The sequence below is a fragment of the Hydra vulgaris genome, chromosome 12, assembly GCF_038396675.1.
Source record: "Hydra vulgaris chromosome 12, alternate assembly HydraT2T_AEP".
Classification (NCBI taxonomy): domain Eukaryota; kingdom Metazoa; phylum Cnidaria; class Hydrozoa; order Anthoathecata; family Hydridae; genus Hydra; species Hydra vulgaris.
In genome coordinates, this window is record NC_088931.1 from 21,621,846 (window position 1) to 21,643,803 (window position 21,958).

At 26.5% G+C, this 21,958-nt stretch overlaps 1 protein-coding gene across 2 annotated transcripts in view; it reads right to left on the minus strand.

Moving 5' to 3' along the window:
* Window positions 1–2,342: 2,342 nt before the first annotated feature.
* LOC100199815 (kinesin-like protein KIF3A) overlaps window positions 2,343–21,958 on the minus strand; it is a 67,226-nt gene continuing 47,610 nt past the window's right edge. The window contains exons 2-19 of one of the 2 annotated variants that reach the window (XM_065812546.1): window positions 17,554–17,901; window positions 17,323–17,467; window positions 13,581–13,665; window positions 13,388–13,493; window positions 13,129–13,268; window positions 12,772–12,969; window positions 12,536–12,591; window positions 12,348–12,466; window positions 12,142–12,243; window positions 11,886–12,042; window positions 10,659–10,731; window positions 10,468–10,575; window positions 10,233–10,343; window positions 9,830–9,955; window positions 9,645–9,698; window positions 9,500–9,568; window positions 2,872–2,996; window positions 2,343–2,716 (exon numbers count right to left, since the gene is read on the minus strand). In XM_065812546.1, coding sequence (XP_065668618.1) covers window positions 2,668–2,716; window positions 2,872–2,996; window positions 9,500–9,568; window positions 9,645–9,698; window positions 9,830–9,955; window positions 10,233–10,343; window positions 10,468–10,575; window positions 10,659–10,731; window positions 11,886–12,042; window positions 12,142–12,243; window positions 12,348–12,466; window positions 12,536–12,591; window positions 12,772–12,969; window positions 13,129–13,268; window positions 13,388–13,493; window positions 13,581–13,665; window positions 17,323–17,467; window positions 17,554–17,821 — 2,091 coding nt within the window. In that variant the 5' untranslated portion in view covers window positions 17,822–17,901 and the 3' untranslated portion in view covers window positions 2,343–2,667. The remainder of the gene's footprint in view (window positions 2,717–2,871; window positions 2,997–9,499; window positions 9,569–9,644; window positions 9,699–9,829; window positions 9,956–10,232; window positions 10,344–10,467; window positions 10,576–10,658; window positions 10,732–11,885; window positions 12,043–12,141; window positions 12,244–12,347; window positions 12,467–12,535; window positions 12,592–12,771; window positions 12,970–13,128; window positions 13,269–13,387; window positions 13,494–13,580; window positions 13,666–17,322; window positions 17,468–17,553; window positions 17,902–21,958) is intronic. The other variant, XM_065812547.1, reaches the window with a different exon arrangement.

Genomic DNA, 21,958 nt, shown 5'->3' on the forward strand with positions numbered 1-21,958 from the left:
CCAATAAATTTCCAAACTTTAGCATAACTGCAAATTGGCATAAAGATTCGCACTTACGCAAGTTCTTATGCCAATTTACATTTATTCTAATGTTTGCAATTTCATTTGACGCCCTTACGTTATTTTTTTCAAGTCTTTTGGCGCACATATTCCAGTTCGCACAAATGCCCATTTATGTTCTGCATTTATGGAGATTCGTATATATGCCATTTTGTACTTATGTTAATGTTTGCAAATTCTTTCAGTGCACTTATGTCAGTTTGCACTAATGTCAACTCACACCTTTGCCGATGTTTGCAAATTTATTCAGCGTGCTTAAACCAGTTTGCTTTTATGCAAGTTCACACTTATGCGAAAGTTTGCAAATTCCTTTGACGCACTTACGCTAGTTTGTACTTACGACGATTCGGTTAGTACTTATACCAATTTACACTTATGTAAACACTTGCAAGATCACACTTGCCAGTTTTTGCAACTGCTTTTCACTAATCCCAATTCACAATTATGCAAATTCTCACTAACGCCAGATCGCACTTATGACAATTTGAAATAAGTGCGATCTGGCGTTTACCATTGGCCATAAGTTAGAGCTCACTAATTTTATCGAAAATTAAATAAATTGAAAACTAAAATATTTCTTGTTAGTTAAACTTATGGCCAATGATATATATATATATATATATATATATATATATATATATATATATATATATATATATATATATATATATATATTATATATATATATACATTTATATTTATATACATTTATATTTATATACATTTATATAAATTATTATCTAAATTATATACATTTATATAAGTTATTATATACATTTTCATAAATATGCATTTATATGTATATATATATATATATATATATATATATATATATATATATATATATATATATATATATATATATATATATATATATATATATATATATTTAAATATTCAAATATAGAGTAGATTAGGTTAATATAAGCACCTTAAGCGAAACTTGGTATATTTTCAAAAATAGTTATGGTGGATTCAAAGTTTTTGCGAAAAAACAATTTTTAGAGATCCCTTCTCATGATCCACTTTGATATTTGGGCACCCGAATTTTTTTCTTAAAAACACAGGGGTTATAAAAAAGTAGCAAAAGTGCTCATATTAGCCAGACCGCTTGGTAAATTGAGCACTTTAAATTAAATCAAAAAAATAACATTAATTAAGTCAAAAAATAGCAACCTGACAATTAGAACTAATTTTTGGTATACAATAATTCGTTATTAACAAAACTTACCATTAAAAGATCAAATTTTAAGCAACCTTTTTGTTTTTCTCAAAATAAACAAACAAAAAAAAATAGATCGTTATTTTTTAAATTTTATTAACTCAAACCTTTGAACAATAAAAATCCAAAATTTTTTGAATTTTTATTGTTCAAAGTTAAAAATTGTTTAAAATAAAAAAATTCAAAGTTTTATTATTTTAGCACCAAAATTTCGCGGCACAGATTTATTCACGCGTGATGATATTAATTAAACAACGCAAAAAATTTAATAGCATTTTAATTAAATGATAGCCGCTAATTACTGCATATAAATTTACGCTAATTGTACTGATTCCTGTTATCACCACATAAAGTCAAAAAAATACAAAGCAACTTTAACTTCACTGCTTACATCTAAGAAATTTTTAAGTATACTCATATTACCTAGGTGCTAATATTACCCTAATCTACCATATATATAAAACTCACATCACATCAATGCAATTATGTATTGTGACTATAGAATAGCCTAGCAACAGCTTACAAGAAGTTAGTGTTGAAAAAAAAATTTTTTTGTCTTGAAAAAAAATTGGATACTAATTTTAGTAAACATTTCAAAAAAGAATAAAAAGTTCATCTATCTGAAAAATTAAAGAATAATACATTTCAACATTTTTTTAAAAAGGATTTCAAAACAATAAACAAAACACACTAAAGTAGCTATTTCTGAAGTTCATTTTATTCATTTGGAGAGGTTTTTTTTAATCTTCTTTGTTCTTTGAATCATTGCATAATGCACTGAAAGTTCTTTTTAGAATAATTTCTTTTTAATTAACGACTAAATGCATATTTAATGCCCCAAAATTAGAAAAAACAGTTCGTTGTCAATGAGAAATTTTTGTTATTTGGTATCCGTAGCCATTTTTAAAACTCTTGAAATATGCAAATTTTACTGCGCTTGCGTATAATAACTTTCTGCTTTTTTAGTAAGTCTGAACGACAGTGTAGCCTTTTCAGTTCATTATAAAAAATATATATATATTTTTCTAGTCGTGGACGGAAAAAAAAAATGCAGAAATTACTTTACCTAACTTTTTTCGTCATGAAAAAGATACAATTATTTTTTTATAAGTTATACATATATCAAAATTCATTTATTTACAATATTTCTAAACGCTTAAATTGGATATAAATAATAATTTACAATATATATATGTATATATATTTTCATCAAATTTAATTTTTTTGGCACTAAAAAAAACTTTAATTTATTAAAAAAAAAAAAAAAAAAATTAAGGTAATAATGTCAGTCATTGTAGGTATTATTTCAATAAAGCATTTTAATAATTTTTAAAGGTAAACACAATATTTTGATATATTTTGATGTTGTACACTGTTGACAAATGCTATTCATCATCAAATAGTCCTTTGCTTCCGCCATTTTTCTTTCCTTTCCTTTAATTTATAAAATACATTTTTTAATTAAAAAAATTTACTAGTTAAACAAAGAAGTTAAAAATACATTTTTTAATAAAAAAAACTTTAATAGTTAAACAAAGAAGTTATAGAATTTAGAAAAATAACAAAAACAACAAAATAAAAAAACACACTTTTTCGCGGTTTTTGGTCTCGCTGATTTACCTCTTCCAGTTTTCGGGCGTGATGTTTTGTCAGTTTCATGCGGTAAATTTTTACTGTAGGTAAGATATACTCCAGATAAATCTAATTCATTTACCTAAAGAAAGCAAAACAGTATATTAATGGTTTGTAATGGAATATTAAATATATATATATATATATATATATATATATATATATATATATATATATATAATAATAATAATAATAATAATAATAATAATAAGAATAAATAAAAAAAAGAATAGGCTAGATAAGACACAGTTAACGACACTTATATGGATTTTGTGACCAAAATCTATGTAATAATATAATATTAAACTGTAGAATGAAAGCAATATTATTATAATTATTTATAGTTCAATAGTTTTAGCAATAATAGCGGGAATAATTAACAAAGGTGTTGCAAAAATGCTTTCATTTAATTAACAGCAAATAATTAATGTATAAAATTTTTATGTATTTTTTTTCTGTGTTGTCTTAAAGTCAAGACTATCAAATTAATCGTGAATAAAACATTTTTAACGGGTGGCCCAAGATAAATGGCATAGATAGTATTTTTATTTTAACTTTGTTATTTTTTTAGCTAGAACAGTAAGTTTTTTTTTTAAAGATTTATTATTAAATTCTCTATAAATCTGTCTTGATGGCTTTGTTTTATGGTTTTTAATTTTATTTGTAGATAATGAAATCTAAAGATTTGCAAAAGCTTGTACTTTCTAAATACCATAATAGTGATGGTCCATCAAAAATATTTGCTGATATTAAGGGTGTCATTGGGTTTCGTACAATAAATCGGTGGTGTCAAATGATAAGAGAGACAGACTCTATCGAGTTGAAAAGTCCATCAGATGGTCCAAGATCAGTTCGAACAAATGCAAACATTCAAAAAATCAGAAGTTGTCTGAAACGTAAAAAGAGGATTTCATCTCGAAAATTAGCTAATGAACTCAATATCTCCAGAACCAGGGTTCAAAGAATACTTCAAAGGATCTCAATTTGCAGGCATACAAACACAGAGTTAAACCACTGCTTACAAATGGTCAAAAAGTCATGAGAATTAAATTTGCAAATTGGATAAGAAACCATTTTCGAAAAGAACAAATACTGAAAATTCTGTTTTCAAATGAAATTTTTTTTGATTTAAATGGTATGTACAATGCCCAAAATGATCGCATATGGTCCACTAATCGTAATGAAGCTAATAAAGATGGTGGTATTAAACAGAAACAAAAATTCCCTCAAAAGGTAATGGCTTGGTTGGGAGCTTGTTCAAAAGGTGTTACACCACTGGTTATTTTGAACAAAGATACAGTAAATCATGACTAATATATAAAAAAAAGTGTTGCCAGTGGCCTTGAAATATGGAAACAAGATGTTTGGTGATGATTGGACATTTCAACAAGATGGAGCAACCTCACATACGCATCATTTAACTCAACAATGGTGTCATGATAATTTTCCTGCTTTTATTGACAAAAACCACTGGCCTCCATATTCCCCCGATCTCAATCTTTTAGATTACTCAATATGGGATGAACTCGTTCACCAAATGAAATGGAATAAAATTAAATCAAAATTAACATTAATTCAAGAACTTAAACAAGCTATAAAAAACATTAGAGTAAATGTAGCTTTAGAAAGTTTTACTAGTTGGACCAATTGCTTATATCGTATGTCAAAAAATAATGGAGACTATTTACATTAAATAAATCATTTTGTAGAGAATTTAATAATAAATCTTTTAAAAAAAAATTTACTTTTCTAGCTTAAAAAATAACAAAGTTATAATAAAAATACTACCTATGCCATTTATCTTGGGCCACCCGTTAAATTACCGCAAAAACGCACTTGAATCATTTATTTTTTAATCCAGAATATGTTTATTTTTACTTTATTAATGTTTTATACTGTTTTTATTTTTCAATTCTATTTGTTTTATTAATTTTAGTGTATATACATCAACTGAAATAGGTTGAACATGCAAGGAGCGTACATACATCGACTGACAAATAGTAATCTTACAATCACTTTATCTCCTAGATTAAGTGTTTGAAAGATAACTTATCTCAAAATTGACTGAAATAACTGGTTTTTATCAAATACATCATGACGTCACTCCATGATATTTTACCAGTATATAAATCAATAACTACTTAAGGGAACAATTTATTCAAAAATATGGCGTTCTAGAAATACAGGCCTTGACAACGCGCCAAAATATTTATTGACTAGCGCTATTAAGTAAAGTGGATGCAGAAAAAGAGAGCAAAAAAACTATAGTAATAACAATATGTAAGAACTGTCTTAAAAGTAAAACTGCAATAAAGTTAATAAACTATAATATAATTCTTATATAAGATAATAAAATTTAAATGAAGACTCATTGTCATGACAGTTTTAAACGTTTTGCCTGGACTCCTTGGAGCATCTTGGAGATTTTATTATTGCTAGTTTTTTTTAGAAATATATTTGCTAAAGTGCGGCAATGTCAGTCATAAATACCAAATTAAAACTTTTTCGATACAGATAAGAATTGCTTCATCAAAAATGTTCGACAAAATTCATCTGATAACTGCTCAAGTAAAACCAAATAAAATATGCACCATCGAGCAAAATATGCACTATAGAGCAAAATATGCACCATAGAGCAAAATATGCACCATCGAACAAAATATGCACCATTGAACAATATTGTCAAAGGGAATAACAAGACCTACTTTATTCAGGTCATCAATGTAGGCAACACACTTTTTATAATAAAACAACAAGACCTCCTCTATTCAGGTCATCAGTGTAGTTACCACACTTTTTATAATATAATTGTGTATCCGTATAATCACAGCCATTCTTTCTTTAAACATAACCAGCAATATATAAAATTGAAGGTAATGATTCTGCAAAAATTTAGTACTCCTGCTCATTTAAACTTCGAAAACAATTATTACAGAAATGACCATTGATACAATCATTAAAACTATCCATTTCTAACTGTAGAGAAATTTTTGCATGTTGGATTATAACTTTTTCTGTGACAGATTAAGCAGTGACGAAATAGATTCCTCCAGAACCCTGGCGAAGCTTGCTCAAAGTTTTCTTTAATGGATCAGTTATAAACCACCCCAGGATAACATAATCATTTCTACAATCCAAAAGATACCTTGCAATGTTGACTAACCCCCTACACAAGAGTAATACATTCAGAGGTATCTTTTGTAAACTGCTCAACACGTTTTGGGCCAGACTTTTTTATTCTTTCAACCATATCTGCCACATCTAATAAGAATAGCAGACTTTTATCTGTCTGTGAACTTATAACTGCATAGTACTCATCTTTATAACGAGTATCTGCTCATTATAAAGATGAATACCATGCAGTTACTTTCCCATTACAAACTTTCACAAATTTACAAATATAGAAATAAATTTGATGATGCCAATAACTTCATCTTTTTTAATGGATGGATGATTTTTAAGTGCAACAATTGTTTCATCACAGAAAACTTGTAAACAAGTGTCAACTTTCAATTGGTTTTTGAAAGGTGGAAACTTCATTTAATTTGCTAAGTTTTAAAAGAATAGCAGATTCCAACTCATATTGAAATATACAAAACTTAATTTTTATGAATTGAGATATTTAAAACTTTTTAAAAAAAGTATTGCAAGATATGCAAGAGTAGGTCAAACTATGTTTACAATGCGTTTTTGCATCTTATCTAAAAGAGAAAGGGGATCATTCGAAGATCCACTCCAATTATAGCAACAGTATTCCATATAAAGATGGAATACTGTACGATATATCAAATCCATTGCAAAAGTAGCAGATGCTTATTTTGCAATGGATTTGATATATCGTTTCCAAAAAAGATTGGAAGTAAGAATTAATCCTAGAAGACAAAGGGTAGATGATTCATTAAGTAAGTTACCATTCATAAATATAGGAAGATATAAATTGTTGCGATAAAAAATAGCTGAAAAAAATTGAGTTTTAATTGAGTTAAAGTCCACCAGCCACTGAGAGCCCAATGCTGTAGCAGAAGTGAGATCCTTTTCAAGCTTAAATAAAGATGTTACCAGATACATCATTAGAAAAAAGCTTATGGAGAAGACCAACATGCCAAACTTTATCAAAGGCTTTAGAAATGTTGAATGATAGCCTTAACCTCTCCACCTCTATCTAATGCAAACCTATCAGTTATTACCTTTAACAAATAAGCCTTTAACAAATGTTGAATGATAGCCTTAACCTCTCCACCTCTATCTAATGCAAACCTATCGGTTATTACCTTTAACAAACAAGCAGTAGAAGCTCGAAATCCATATTGATTATCAGAAAGCAAATTAGATTCAAGATGAGAGATTAAGTATTTTTCAATAAAAGACTCAAAAACCTTGTTTATGATAGGAAGAAGACTAATGGGACAGTAGTTAGATGAGTCAGATCGCTCTCCAGAATTTTTGAAAGTACTGATAACAGATCCTGCTTTCCAGCAGGCTGGAAAACAAGACTCTGATAAGCACTTGTTAAATAGTTTTGAAGTTTCTTACATAACAGCTAGCTGTTATGTTAGAAAATTGTTTAAAAATTATTTTTTAAAAATCTTGTAAATTTCGATTTGTCAAAAATTAACTTTTTGTCTATTTCTCACCATAGCATAAAACTTATAAAAGCATATTAAATCCTTTTGAAATTATGATAAAACAGCTGTTCAAAAATAAGCATTTGATCGCAAGCCTAAAACTAAATTGTTTTATACTTGTTTTGTAATAAAACCTTTTTATTAAGACCACTATTTATTAGATCTTGATTAAAAGTCCCCTTCTTTCTGCAATATATTTTATCCATCAGAGGATTTACCCATGAATATAGTATCAAAGATATAGTATCTTTATCAATTTTATTTTGGTTTAATAAATATTTAACAGATTTTAATGATTCTAATCCACATTTATGGTTTCAAAATGATAGTAAAGGAAACTGCACTAATAAGAGTCTGAACGCCTGATGAAAATTGAAGCATAAGCACCTATCATAAAAGAATGAAAATTTTGTTTCATCAACTAGTTTTTTGTACTTTATTTTATTGAGTTCAGTCATTAAATAATTAGACAAATTTTTTGCCTACATAATTTTTTATATAGGCAGAAAAATTCTCCAATACACAGCCATTACTTTAAAAGCATTCATTGAACAAAAGATAATTTAGAGAATAATGTAACATGCATAAATTCATCAATTAAAATTAAAACTTCTAGAATGCTTAAGTGTTGAATAATTTTTAATTGGAAAAATATGTATATATTTTTTAACTACATTAGCTACATAATAGTAAGTATGAAATATTTACTATTATGTAGCTAATATCCTTCAAGGTTAACATTTAAATCATTTCAATGAATTTCATCTTTTTCTACAAATATAACATGATTTATCCTGATTTTTTAATGTGTGATGAACAGTCAGTGGTTTTTTACTTTTTAATGGAGTAGAATATACTAATAATGGTATCTTTTGAATATACTAATGATGGTATCTTTTGAATATACTAATGATGGTATCTTTTGAATATAATAATGACGGTATCTTTTAAATATACTAATGATGGTTAGCAATTGACTGAAATTCTGTTTCGGTATCGGTTTTGGCCAAAATTTAAATTTGAGCCGATACCGAAATTTTGGTTTCGGTACTTTTTATGAATTTTGCAGAGAAAATCTGCAAGTTGTTAACTTTCGCTATTGACTTCATTGCCAACTTGTGTATTAAATCTTAATTTATGAAACACATGTAGTCAATTCTAAGATAATATACATGTAAAAAAAAAACAAAAAATGTAAAATTACATTTTTAAATAAAATTTTCTAACGAAATTATTTTTGACTAGCTGAAATGTCGGTATCTGTTTCAGTAAAATATTTGTTAAAATGTCAGTTTCGGCACTGAACTAAAGTACCGGAAATTTCGGTTTATTTTGGTTTTGGCTTTTTTTCTGTTTCAGCTGATCACTAATGATGGTATCTTTTGAATATACTGATGATGGTATTTTATAAATATTAAAATTGTATTTTATTTTATAAATATTAAAAATGTATGGTATTTTATAAATATTAAAATACTGATGATGGTATCTTTTGAATATACTGATGATGGTATTTTATAAATATTAAAATTGTATTTTATTTTATAAATATTAAAAATGTATGGTATTTTATAAATATTAAAATACTGATGATGGTATCTTTTGAATATACTGATGATGGTATTTTATAAATATTAAAATTGCTTTATTTGAAGACTTATTAAGATTTGAGTACATCATAAATCCAAAAATGACATTGCTAAATTCTCACCAAAAAACAAGATACTCAGCTGTGTAATTATAGTAGTTTATAACTCTTTTATAGTCAAGGTTTTGGAAAGTCAAGGTTTATAACCTTGGACTTTTGAAATTAAGTATATGTTGTAGTAAATGTATAGCATATATGTAGAAACAAATATATAACATATATGTTGTACAGTATATAAAAATCTAAAATTTTAGATTAAAATTTATTGGCACATTATAGATTAAATAAAAGATATTAAAATGAAAAACTCACTTTTTTACTATCTTTTTCAGGACCGGACTCTAATTTTCTCATATTGTTGCCAGTATAGGCAACATAAAACTATAAAAACAAAAAATAAATAAATAAAATAAACTGTTTAATATTTTCATAAATTTTAGTGTAAAAGTTTCCTTACTAACTGCCATTCACCAATCTCTTCATTCCAAACAACATTTTGAGCAATAATGGCCTTCATCAACAAAAATAAAAAAATCATTAATGTAAACATTGATATGTGACCACATAAATTTTTTTTTTATTAATGAATTTGTGGTGTGAATGTTTTATTGTTTTAAAAATTTTCAATTAATTAAAAAATACCTGTAAGTCTTTTGGTATGTAACTGTCAAGAGTTAATTGTAAAAACTTATCTTCTTTTGATGCATTTCGAATACTATCCAAAAGTCCTTCTGTTTCTCTTTGATGTTCTTCTTGGATATCATTAATCTAAACATTACCATTATGGTCTATAAGCTTTCCTTAAATGTCTATAAATTTTGCTTCATGTGCAAAACGTGTCTGAGACATTCAAAACATTTAAAAGAGACAATCGAAACATGTTTATAAACCTTGCTTCATAAGAAAAATGTAATAAATCAAATCCCCGCCACAACCTTGTAGTCTCACACAATGGCTTTGTTTGTCAAGGTTTGTATTTCAGAGTTATAGCATTTAGAGAGAATATAAATCTTAAATACTGAAACAAAAATTAAAATAAATGTACCTCAGACTTAGCTGCCATAAGCATTGTCCAGACCTTTTTTAATTTTTTTGTTTTACCAGCAGCTTCTTCTTTGAGATTTGCGTATTTTTCTTCAATATCAATATTTTCTGCCTAAAATATTTACACTCTGATAACTGAAGTATATTTAAATTCTTTATAAAATCATTTAGAATTATAAATTACAAACCAATCAAAAAAGATAATTTAAATAAAACAGATATTTTGGAATAATTACTTCTTGTTCTTCTAACTTTTTACGCATTTCTGCTTCACGCGCATGTCTTGCCTCTAATTCTTTAGCAGATTGATCTAAAAGTCTCTGTTGTTCAGCATCTTTTTCCAGCTAGTTTTAAAAAAAGAAGCAAAATAAAATTAGTTTAAATATATATACATTGATACTATTTCTTATGAAACTAAATAACATACCAAATTTACACCACCAACAATCAACTTGGACTCAACTGCTTTAAGTTTTTCCTGCAATTTTTGTTGCTCTTCTCTTTAAAAAAATTACATTATATATATATATATATATATATATATATATATATATATATATATATATATGTATGTATATATATATATATATATATATATATATATATATATATATATTATATATATATATATATTTATATATATATATATATATATTTATATATATATATATATATTTATATATTTATATATATATATATATATATATATATATATATATATATTATATATATATATATATATATATATATATATATATATATATATATATATATATATATATATATATATATATTAGGCTTTTACCAATGCAATATTAATTGTAATTAAGTGGATAAAAAAATAAAAAAACTTCCTTTTAGTAATATTATTGGCACCAAAGCAAAGACTAAAAAGTGCAAGATTATTTTTAAACAAACTATTATTACACTAATTAGTATAATGATTTCTAAAGTGTTGGAGGTAGAAATGTTTTAGATATTGCAATTAGTGCTGGGCATAAAAATTTTATAATTAGTGTACAAATGTTTAAAAAACATAAGGTTTAAAGTATTGCAAATGGTTTTTGATGTAAAATATTTTGAATAATATTGAGTGTAGAAAAATTTAGGTCAGTATTGATGTAAAATGTTTTGAAGTGTTTTAAACAATGTTTTAAACAATGCTTTTTTAATAAACTGTTTAGTAGAAAACTAAAACTTTAAATGTTTCATCAGTTGGAGAAACAAAGGAAAAAAAAATTAGAAGTGGTGAGTATTGAAATAAGAATACTAATTTCTAAATAAAAACCATAAAAAATAATAGTTCTGAAATATTTTAAAATTTTGGTTTACATTTTTAAAATATTGAAAAATCAAGATTTTTGATATATGAGAATAATTACTACCAATTCTAAACTAAAATGATACAAAATTTCATATCAAAGTGGTTGAAAAATATCACTAATAATTAAAACACAATATGAAATAAATACAATACAAAATAAATAAAAATAATTTTTAATATTAAATTTACTTTTTTTTAAAAAGCCCATAAAAATACCAATATAAACTTTATATAGATATTCAATATAAAAATATCAATATAAACTCTAAACTTTATGTAGATATTAAATATAAAAATCACTGTTATTAGATTAATAAAAACTAAACTTACTGGGCTTTAGAAAGTTCATTTTCTCTTTTAAGTAATTCATTTTCAATTTTCAATTTTTCATCTTCCGCAAGGTTTTTTTTTTCAAGGAGAGCCTTTCTTTCGCTTTCAATTTGAGCTTTAAGCCTTTCAACTTCTCGCGGAGAAATGCATTTCGATACTATTAGAAAAAACAACAACAAAAAAAAAGACAACAACTATCTATTATTATATGAGCAATATTGAAAAGTAATTTAAAAATTAAACTTTTTAAAAAGACCTATTTTTTTCTTCCTAATTTTCTTCTCTCCATTCTCATCAACATACTCCTCATCTTCTTCATCGTCTTCTTCTGAACCACTTAATTCACCTCCGTAACCACCTTAATAAAAAGAAGTTAAAAGTTTTAAATGCTTAAACAAAAAATTGTTTTCAAATACAAAAAAAAAAGATATAAATAAATACTACAATAAAAAAACAAAAAACCTTCAGCTAATTGAGCTCTTAATTTTTCAATTTCTGTTTGAAACTCGCGTAGTAATGCATCTTTAGGATCTTCATTAATTTTAGCATTATTTTTTATATTCTTTGCACGATTAGCATACCTATATTAGTTAAAGATTTATAAAAGAAAAAAACTTTTAACTTATAACTAAATAGTAGAAAAAAATTACCGAAGTGTACTTATAGTTTCATCTACATTGTATGATGCAGGACCCATATTTGCAATCTAAATGTTTTACATATTTGCAATCTAAATGTGGTTTTAGTTACAGCTCATCTAATAAGTATATTTTACTAAAGAGTGTGTGACAGCAAGATTAAACCTTGGAGGCATCTAATAACTGTTTTTTATTTCAGGGGCTACATAATAGTAAAGTTTATAGAGTGAAAAAGTAAAGAAAATTACCATCACAGTTTTTGAATTGCCTCCTAAAGAATCTTGAAGCAGTCGTGTCAACTTTGAATTCCTGTATGGAATATGCGTGCTTTTACCATCAATGAGAGCTGAAATGACATTACCAAGTGTAGAAAGAGAAAGATTTATATTATTTGCTTCTTTAAGTCTGTCACCACTTGCACCTGTTTTTGCTTGTCTTTCAGAGCCCTAAATTATACACACATACAGTAATACATTTTAGTAGGGGTTTTTCATGTTTTAATTTGACATTTAGTTAATTTTTAATTTAGAAAAAAACATTTTAGGTTTAAAGTATGCTGAAATAAAATAGAAATCTAGTAAATAAAATAGAAATGCAGTACTTACAGCAAGATCAACCATATGAAGTTTTCCCATACGTAAATGTTGTTGCCCGTCAATCCCCTTTTCGCTTCGTTCAATTGTAATAGTGAAAATGGCATGCGATCGTGATGACGTAGCATTCATATTTGTAGCACCAACAGATCCTTAAAAAAATTTTGTCAAACAAAAATAAGTGTCTCAATATGAGAACTTTGGATAAAGAAACTTTAAATATATTTAGTGTATAGAAAATATTTTGGAAAGATTATTCATGATAACATACTACATTTATTTCCCATTGTCATTGTTTTATCCATGTCATCAGCATTATTTACAACATAAGCTGAAAGATCTTTTACATACACACCAACATCAGGACGCTCTTTAACCTTTAAGTGATAAATTATATATATGATTTAACGTTTATATTTAGTTAAAAATACTTTGAATAATATTATAATTCTTTTATTACTTACTTCTAATTTTGCATTTTGGTCTCGACCAAGCAGGTCCCTTACATTTTCATTATAAATTTCCAAATATGAAACACGAACTAGGAATCTAAAGTTTTATGAAACATTTATGTAGCATTATATATATTTCATGAAATATTATAAACTTTCAAATATGAAACACAAACTATGTATCTAAAGTTATTTTTTTTGAAATATAATAAACTTCATAAATAATCCTATTTATCATCACCATTATCATTATCAATTCCTAATCATGAATATCAGCATTATAATTATCACCATTGTTTGAGATCATTACTGAAGCTTTTCATTATCATCTGTGACTCACTCTCTCCAAGCTTTTATACTTCTACTGTTACCATATACTCCTGAAATGGCTAGTTCTCTACATATTTACATATACCGACTACTAAACATATGCCCAAACATGTGCATGTTTAAAATCTACATGCCTTAACCACTTTAATCTTCCTTGGTCCACCCTATCAGATACACTCACTGTTAAACTAAACGATTGTATTGTAACAAGGTAAAGTATTGATTGGGGCTCTTGGTTATGTAATGACTAGAGATAGTGTTTCAATAAAAATACTTATCTTAGGCAAATAATTTTGAGGGTGCAGCTCTAAAACTCAGTTAAATGGTTCTGAGGCCAGCTGAGATTAAGGTTTCCTAAACTCTGCAGTAGCTCTAAGAGAGGCTTATACCATCAACAGTTAATTATCAAAGTATTGACAGTGCCATGTTGCATATGGGTGGTGTCTCTGTTAGTACTTTTGATGTGCATTGTTGAGGCCACAAAAGGAGCCCTTTGTTACAACACTAGGTTTGTTAGCCAGACTGAAACAACTGCATAGCTCACTGCTCAGGGTGCCATGTACTATCGATGACCGAGTCAAGATCTCTAATAACTTAAAACTTGACTAAAGTAGCTAAAAATATTAAATATAAAAAACCATCACCAGTGTGGTGATGTTTCAATCTATCTTCACAAATATTGGTGTTCTTTGAAAAAACTTTTCATCTATTGAATCTCACCTCTTACAAAATTTACCATACTTAATAGCTCTTTGCAAGACTAATTTGAATTCAGCTGTTTCATCTTTGGATCTCAATGTTGATGGCTATTATTTTTTGATTCACAAAAACTCCAAAAGTCACATACTTGGCCTGGACATACTTATGTATTAGCTCACCTATTTTTTGTAAAATGATGTCTTTTGTTTCTCTGTAAAAATTGTGTTTTCACTATAACCACCCTGATTTGGGCAGGCAGGGAAGTTTTTACTCCTTATTAGTTTCAAGTCAAGCCTCACTATATGCCATGGTTTTCTCCTTTTTGTGCGGCTCCAATTTCTATTTGTAATTGTTTCTTATATTTTTACAAGAACAACTCTCTGGATAAGAAATATTTTATCATTGCAAGAAATAAATGCTAAAAGTAACTGTTTGACCTTAGCTCTTATATATCCATTATTCTCCAATTAATAAATCTCTTATTTTATGTCAAAAGTTAGATTCTAGCAACTTTTGGAAAATCTTGAACAACATCATTAACAAAAACAAGTCTAAGGTTTCATCTCTCATACAATCTTATTACCTGTCCTAAGGAAAAGGTAGAACTATTTGCAAAGAAAAAAATGTGAATGAAAAAAAAAAAAAAATCTAAAGATCACACTCTTCCTGTCATCCTAGAGAAACATGTTACTCCACTGTTAGACATCCAAATCAATCCTGCTTTCATTACTAAAGTTATTTCCTTCTTAAACTCTTCTATAGCATGTGTTCCAGACAATATTTCTGTCACAGTTTTATTAGACAACATTACACAGTCTTAAGTGCAGAACTCTTTTTAATACTTTTTAAACTATCTAATAAGAACCTTGTTTTCCGTCCTGCTGGAATAAAATCTGTGGTTTCAATTTTTAAAAACTCTGGAGAATTCTATCCCCTCTAACTATCAGCCTTCTCTCTATTATTAGCCTTTCAGTCTTTATTATTATTATTAGTCTTTGACCCTTAAATAACAAACTTCTCATATTTAGTCTCATATTTAGTTTAACATCAATTATCAATTATCTCATATTTAGTCTAACAACAATCAATATGGATTTCAATTTTCTTATATATAAGCTGACTTGTTAACTGTTATAACAGAAAGATTCTATTGTGCATTATATAGTATCAGCGAAGGTTATTGCTCATGACATATCAAAGACTTATGATAAAGCCTGTCCCCCTGGTCTTTTCTGTAAGATTGCTTCATAAAATGTTTCTAATTAACTTTTCTAACCACAATATTAAAACAATTCTTTTCTAACCACAGTATTAAAACAATCTTTTTCTTATTACATTGTTAAAATCATCCTTTTCTAACCACAGTGTTAATACAATCTTTTTCTAACCACAGTATTAAAACAATCCTTTTCTAAACACAGTATTAAATCATCCTTAAAGGCAAACACTTTTATTCATTTCCAGTAACTTATAATGTTCTATTCTTGGATACAACAATCTTCTATTCTGGGTCGTGTACTGTTTCTCATCTATAATAATAATCTTCCAGACAACCATACATCTAAAGTGGCTCTATTTGTTGATGACACAACAATAAACTCCAGTCTTGACATAAAGTCATGTTTTGTTTGGTTAGAACATGCAGGCAATCTTGAACCTGTACTCTTTTCTGTAGCACTAAGCTGCCTTGCAGTGACATGTATATTTTAACTCAAACAAAACTCAATTACTTACTGCTCACAACTATAGCTATCATAATGATATTCCATCATTCATGAATGATGAACCAATCTTACTAAGACCTCTACTTTACTATACTACTTTAAGCATTCTTGGATTATCCTTTTTTCTAAAAATACAACATGGTTTTAGTTTAAATTAGGTATCATTACTTGCTCCATCAACTAAAACTCAATTTTGAGCGATTTATCATTCAGTAAAGTTGCATCCTTTTACTGTAACTGTTTCTTCATGCTCGCTTTAATTCTTAATTCTTTAACTCTTTAATTCTTAAAACTTTAATTCGCCAAGTTTTTTCCAAGTTTTGAACTTCAATGCTTTGGGATTCTCTCCAATCTTCAAGTTTTCCTAACTCATAAAATTTACAATTTTTTAAGTCTTCTGTTAAAGAGTTAAAGACAATTGCCTTTAACTCTCTTCTTTGTTTTCTGTTAACTCCCAACTTAAATAGTGGTTGCTTGCAGTCTTGTTGGGAGTAAATTAGTTAAAAAAAAAAAAACATTCCAACCCACTTCACATGGCTATTTTCCAGCATTTTCTGCGTGCTCATTCTTAAATTTACAATACATATCTTTTGCCTTTTTCATGTTTATCCATCTTTCCTTCACATAACTCTTTGTATCAATTCTTCTACTGTCTCTACAATCAAACATAAATCATTTGCATAGAATAGCTCCCATGATAAAACTCATTAAAGAAAAAAAAGCTTCTAAAACAACAATTAAAACTGAAAGTCATAGCATTTAAGTTTGATGCTTAACTTGAAGAGATTATAGTAAAGGAACATAATGTATTTCCATTATCAAGTCTATTTCATAATTGTCCCCATTATTACTAAATTGTCTTTTATTTTTATAGTAAGGATGGAGGACTTGTTTAATAAATGATTATGACCATAATTACACCACCAAACCAATAAACCAATATTAAATAAATTTAAAGAATTTATTTGAAAGTATTTGAGCAAAATATTGACAAAAAATACCTGGTATCTCCATCTAACTTAGAAATATACCCAAAAATATGTGCGAATGAATTAGGGATAATTCCTCTAAGGTTAGGTTCAACACGTATACCTTCCATTGTAAAAGTCTTTCCAGTTCCTGTTTGACCATAAGCAAATATGGTACCTTTAATAAAAAGAAAAATAAGATTTATAAGTACAAAATATTTTATTATTTATAAACTAGTTAAAACAATTATTTAAATATATAACCATTGTATCCTTCAAGAACACTTTCAACAATAGCTCTCGCTGCATCGTTGTAAACATCTGTTTGCTTACTTTCAGGACCAAATACACGATCATATGTAAATACTTTTGGTACATCACTAGATCTATTATCATCTTGTTTAATAGTAACAGTTCCACGAACTTCATCACAAACTATTGCTATAGAACAATTAGTGTCTTTCTCCTTTTGACTAAGAGGTCTACATCTTACAACAACACGAACATTGTCACTATTGGTATCTTTTTTCATTGTACTATATATATTTAGATCAGAAAGTGTTTTACAACTAATAAACAACTTTTTAAATCATACTTTTTTGATAACTTCACCTATGGTTAAACAAGGAGCAAATTGAAACAATCAAACAGTAACATTTTGTTTAACTTTTGATAAAGATATCATTTTACTGAGCTTTTTTTTTTATTTTAAAGTTAAAAATCCATCTATTACATTTCTTAAAACTTTATAAAAAAAAACTTTCATTTTTAAAAATTCTGCAAAATTTACCTAAAACTTGAACAAAGTTGAATGCTCACAAATGCCTATTTAACTACACGATTATACATTTCTACAAATGACTATGCAAGATATGTTTGTATATATATATATAATAAAATAAAATACCGTCTGTAACATATATATGAAGATAAATATGAAATCAACACAAAATTAGGTGTAGTTTTACAACGACACAGCAAATTAAACTCCAAATTAAATATCCAAAAATATATAAAGAATTATATATTTTTATACTATAAAATAATCAGTGTATATTAATTATTATTAAGAACAATATATTTGATTTATTTATAATCTTAATATATGATTGCCACTTTCATTTTAAGAGAATTCTTTTGAATATATACTTCTTTTTCAACGGTGGGCATTAAATGGCGATTTTTAAAGTAATATAGCAATTTATGTTCAATGAAAATCTCCGTGGAAGAAAGCCAATGATCTTCTACTTAATTATTTAAATTTTGCTTGACATCCTTTATGGACGAACCCTTACACCATCATATAATAAATTGTGTCTTCAAAAGAAATGTTTTAAAAATAGAAAAGGTTTAAAAGTAGCAAATGCGAGCTCATAAATTTCATATTTCACATTTATTGTGAGTTTGTTTTTATAATTAAATATTAATTTTATTTAGACATCAGCCCGTAGCAACCAGGCAGGGAAGCAGGCAGCAGGGGCATTTGTCCCCCCCCCCCCAATAATTTTTTAAATAAATAATTTTGAAGTTAATTTTTAGAAAAAAGCAAATGATTACAAATTAAGATATAAAAGAAAAAAAAGAATAGAAAAGACCTAATTTGTTATCTATATTTTCAGCGTAAGTTCCTTTGACAAAAATTTTTGACCTACTACTATTTGACCTACCAAGTAGTATTCCTCCCCACTCCCTCTTCAATATAACTTTTGTTCCTACGGGCCTGGACATAAATCACATTGCAAAATAAAGTTACAATTACAAAACCTCAGCAAAAACAACAACTAATGTTATTTAATTACAAAAAAATATTAATCACAAGCGCTTGCATGATATTGTGGCATCGAAGAGCACCAATAATTATTTTTTCATTCATAGTCATAAAATGTTTTTATGACTATGGTCCATTCAAATATTTAATTTGCTTTTATGTTTTAAACTCAAGCAAGCAGTGACTCTAGTTTTTAAGTTTCTAGTACCAGTGTGTTGCAATAAAAAAAACATTGTTGTTATTAAATGTATTTAATTTACGTTTTAATATACGTATTTAATTTACATTTTAATTAAAAGCAATCAGTAAAGTAAAGAAATCTATTTTCCTCGTTAAATAAATTTCTAGTACCAGTTTGTTATAATCATAAAACATTTTTTGTATTAAACTTACATTTCAGAGGTGGTCTCTTAAAAAAGTTAGTAGAGAAAAGATAGTAGATAAGTAAAAATTGATTTTAGTCAATGCGATCACATAATTCGGTTGATGTAAAATACCAAACAAAAAAAGATAAAAGACTTACCATTAAATCCGTAATTTATCAAAATTTCAAAAGTATCTGACGTAGATGGCTTCTCAATATTTTTGTTGACGAAGCACATGTACTACTTGAAGTAGAGTTTGCAGTAAGATTTAATAAGTTAGTTTATCATATATATGAACACCACTAATATGATTGCTATAAGTATATTAAGTATAGCAGGTAAAATATAGCCATGCAGTTATATAGTCATTTAAAGAAATGTATAATCATGCAGTTAAATGGGCATTTGTAAGCATTTTATCTAATTTTGTTCAAACTTTAAAAAAATTTTTGGGTTCTTATTCAAGAAAGTTTTTTGAAAAAAAATCATAATACTTGATTTTTAAAATATATATATACAAATATTTCTATATCTATATAATAATAATAATGGTATTATTACAAAAAAAATGCTAGATAGTTATTAATGGCCTCTATTTTGTAGAATACATTTAAAATTGTTTATATATATATATATATATATATATATATATATATATATATATATATATATATATATATATATATATATATATATATATATATATATATATATATAGCATTGGCCATTACTAACAATCCAGCATGTTTTTTTTTGATATCATTTGACTTTGATGAATAATAAATCAAAGATTTTTTGACTCTTTTCAAATATGAAAAGTGTTAATGAGCATTATATTTCCTTTCAAATAAATATAGATATTCATAAAAAAATTAATCAAAGCGCTAATCTTCTTTCCTTTTTTTTTACACATATCTCATAATCTAAAATAGTTATAATGGCCAAAAATAACAATCCACTTTATTATTTCAAATTTCCTTCAAAATTTCATTTGTCTTTAGGAAAACTTTGGACTTATTTGTGAATTAATAAATATTATTTGAGAATTTTTATTTAAATTATTTTAAAAATTCAAAAAATTTGTGTAAATTGAAATATATTTTTTTTATATTTGATGCAGGTTGAACTAGACTTAGCAATAAAAGCCCACAGAAAAATATAAAAAATTTCTAATGAACTTTTTATACAAAAGAGGATATGTAATGAAAACAAAATAAAAGCAAACAGGTGTTCAGAATAAACACACATCTATTTTAAGAAGAAAAGGCTTATACACAATTCATAGCCAACAGTAATTTTATTGTTAAAGTATACCTCAAACAAAACAAGACATATAAGTAATCATAAATCTTCATTAAATACAAAAGTTTAACTTACTTGAAAACAAATATACATATGCATAGATATATCAATATTTAAAACGAACAAATATAAAATGATAGAAGGTATAAGATAAAGAAAAAACATTATTGGTTTTGTGTAATCATAATTTATGTAGTGGTGGAAATAAACTTCTTCTCAGAACTGCATTAGTTATTACTGGTGTTTAGAAGAGGCCCAGCACCAATACCTAGTTTATCTAATCAGATAAACATAATTGTTATTTATACTTCACCCTGCGATGAATGCCTACTCCATACTGTAGTAAAAAAAGGATTTCACTACAAACAGCCAAAACCCTAACTTCACCTAAACTTGTAAAGGACTAATATTTTTGAAGAAATAATATCAATAGTGAGTGATGTGAATTCAATACCAAATAATATTACAAATTTAAAATAAAACAAAAAAACATATAAATACATATAAATAAAATAAGATAAATATATAGAATAAAATATAAATAAAAATTTTAACAAAAATGACAAAAAATAATATACTAAAATGTAAATGTTAGTATAAAATAATAAAAATTATTTTAATGGAAAACCACGTAATACTCAACTAGACTGTAAATTAAAGTCAAGTATTACTAGAAACCAGCATAAAAAATCTATTCCTGAACCATATATAGCTAACCAAGTCATATTTCAAATACCTATGATGGATTTAACATCTATACATAGTATTTATATTATTTTCTGGTTCAAAAAGCTAGCTCAGGCAAGTTCCAGAAACAAACATATTTTTCCGTGGACACAGCAACTATGTATGTAATTGTAGTTCTGTTGCTTAGGTACACACACAAAAAATAAATAAATAGGGAAGCACATATAAAGTAGTATTGTATATAGAAAATATAAAGGATGAGATCAAGCAAAGACATTTAATTAAGACTGTTCAAAAAAAAAATTTGCCCCAAGATATTTGAGACTATTTATGCATAAGGTGTTTTGGTGTTGTGCATATGTATGTACAGTAAAAAAATGTCTATGAACAATTAATTGTATGCACAACATCAAAACACCCTTATGCATAGTACTACAAAAACACAATTACATGTGGCAAGCTAGTTATAAAAAATGTCTATAAAAAAAACATCAGAACCAAGCAAGAAAAAAATGATGTTTAGCTCATAACGCTTGGTTTATAAGCA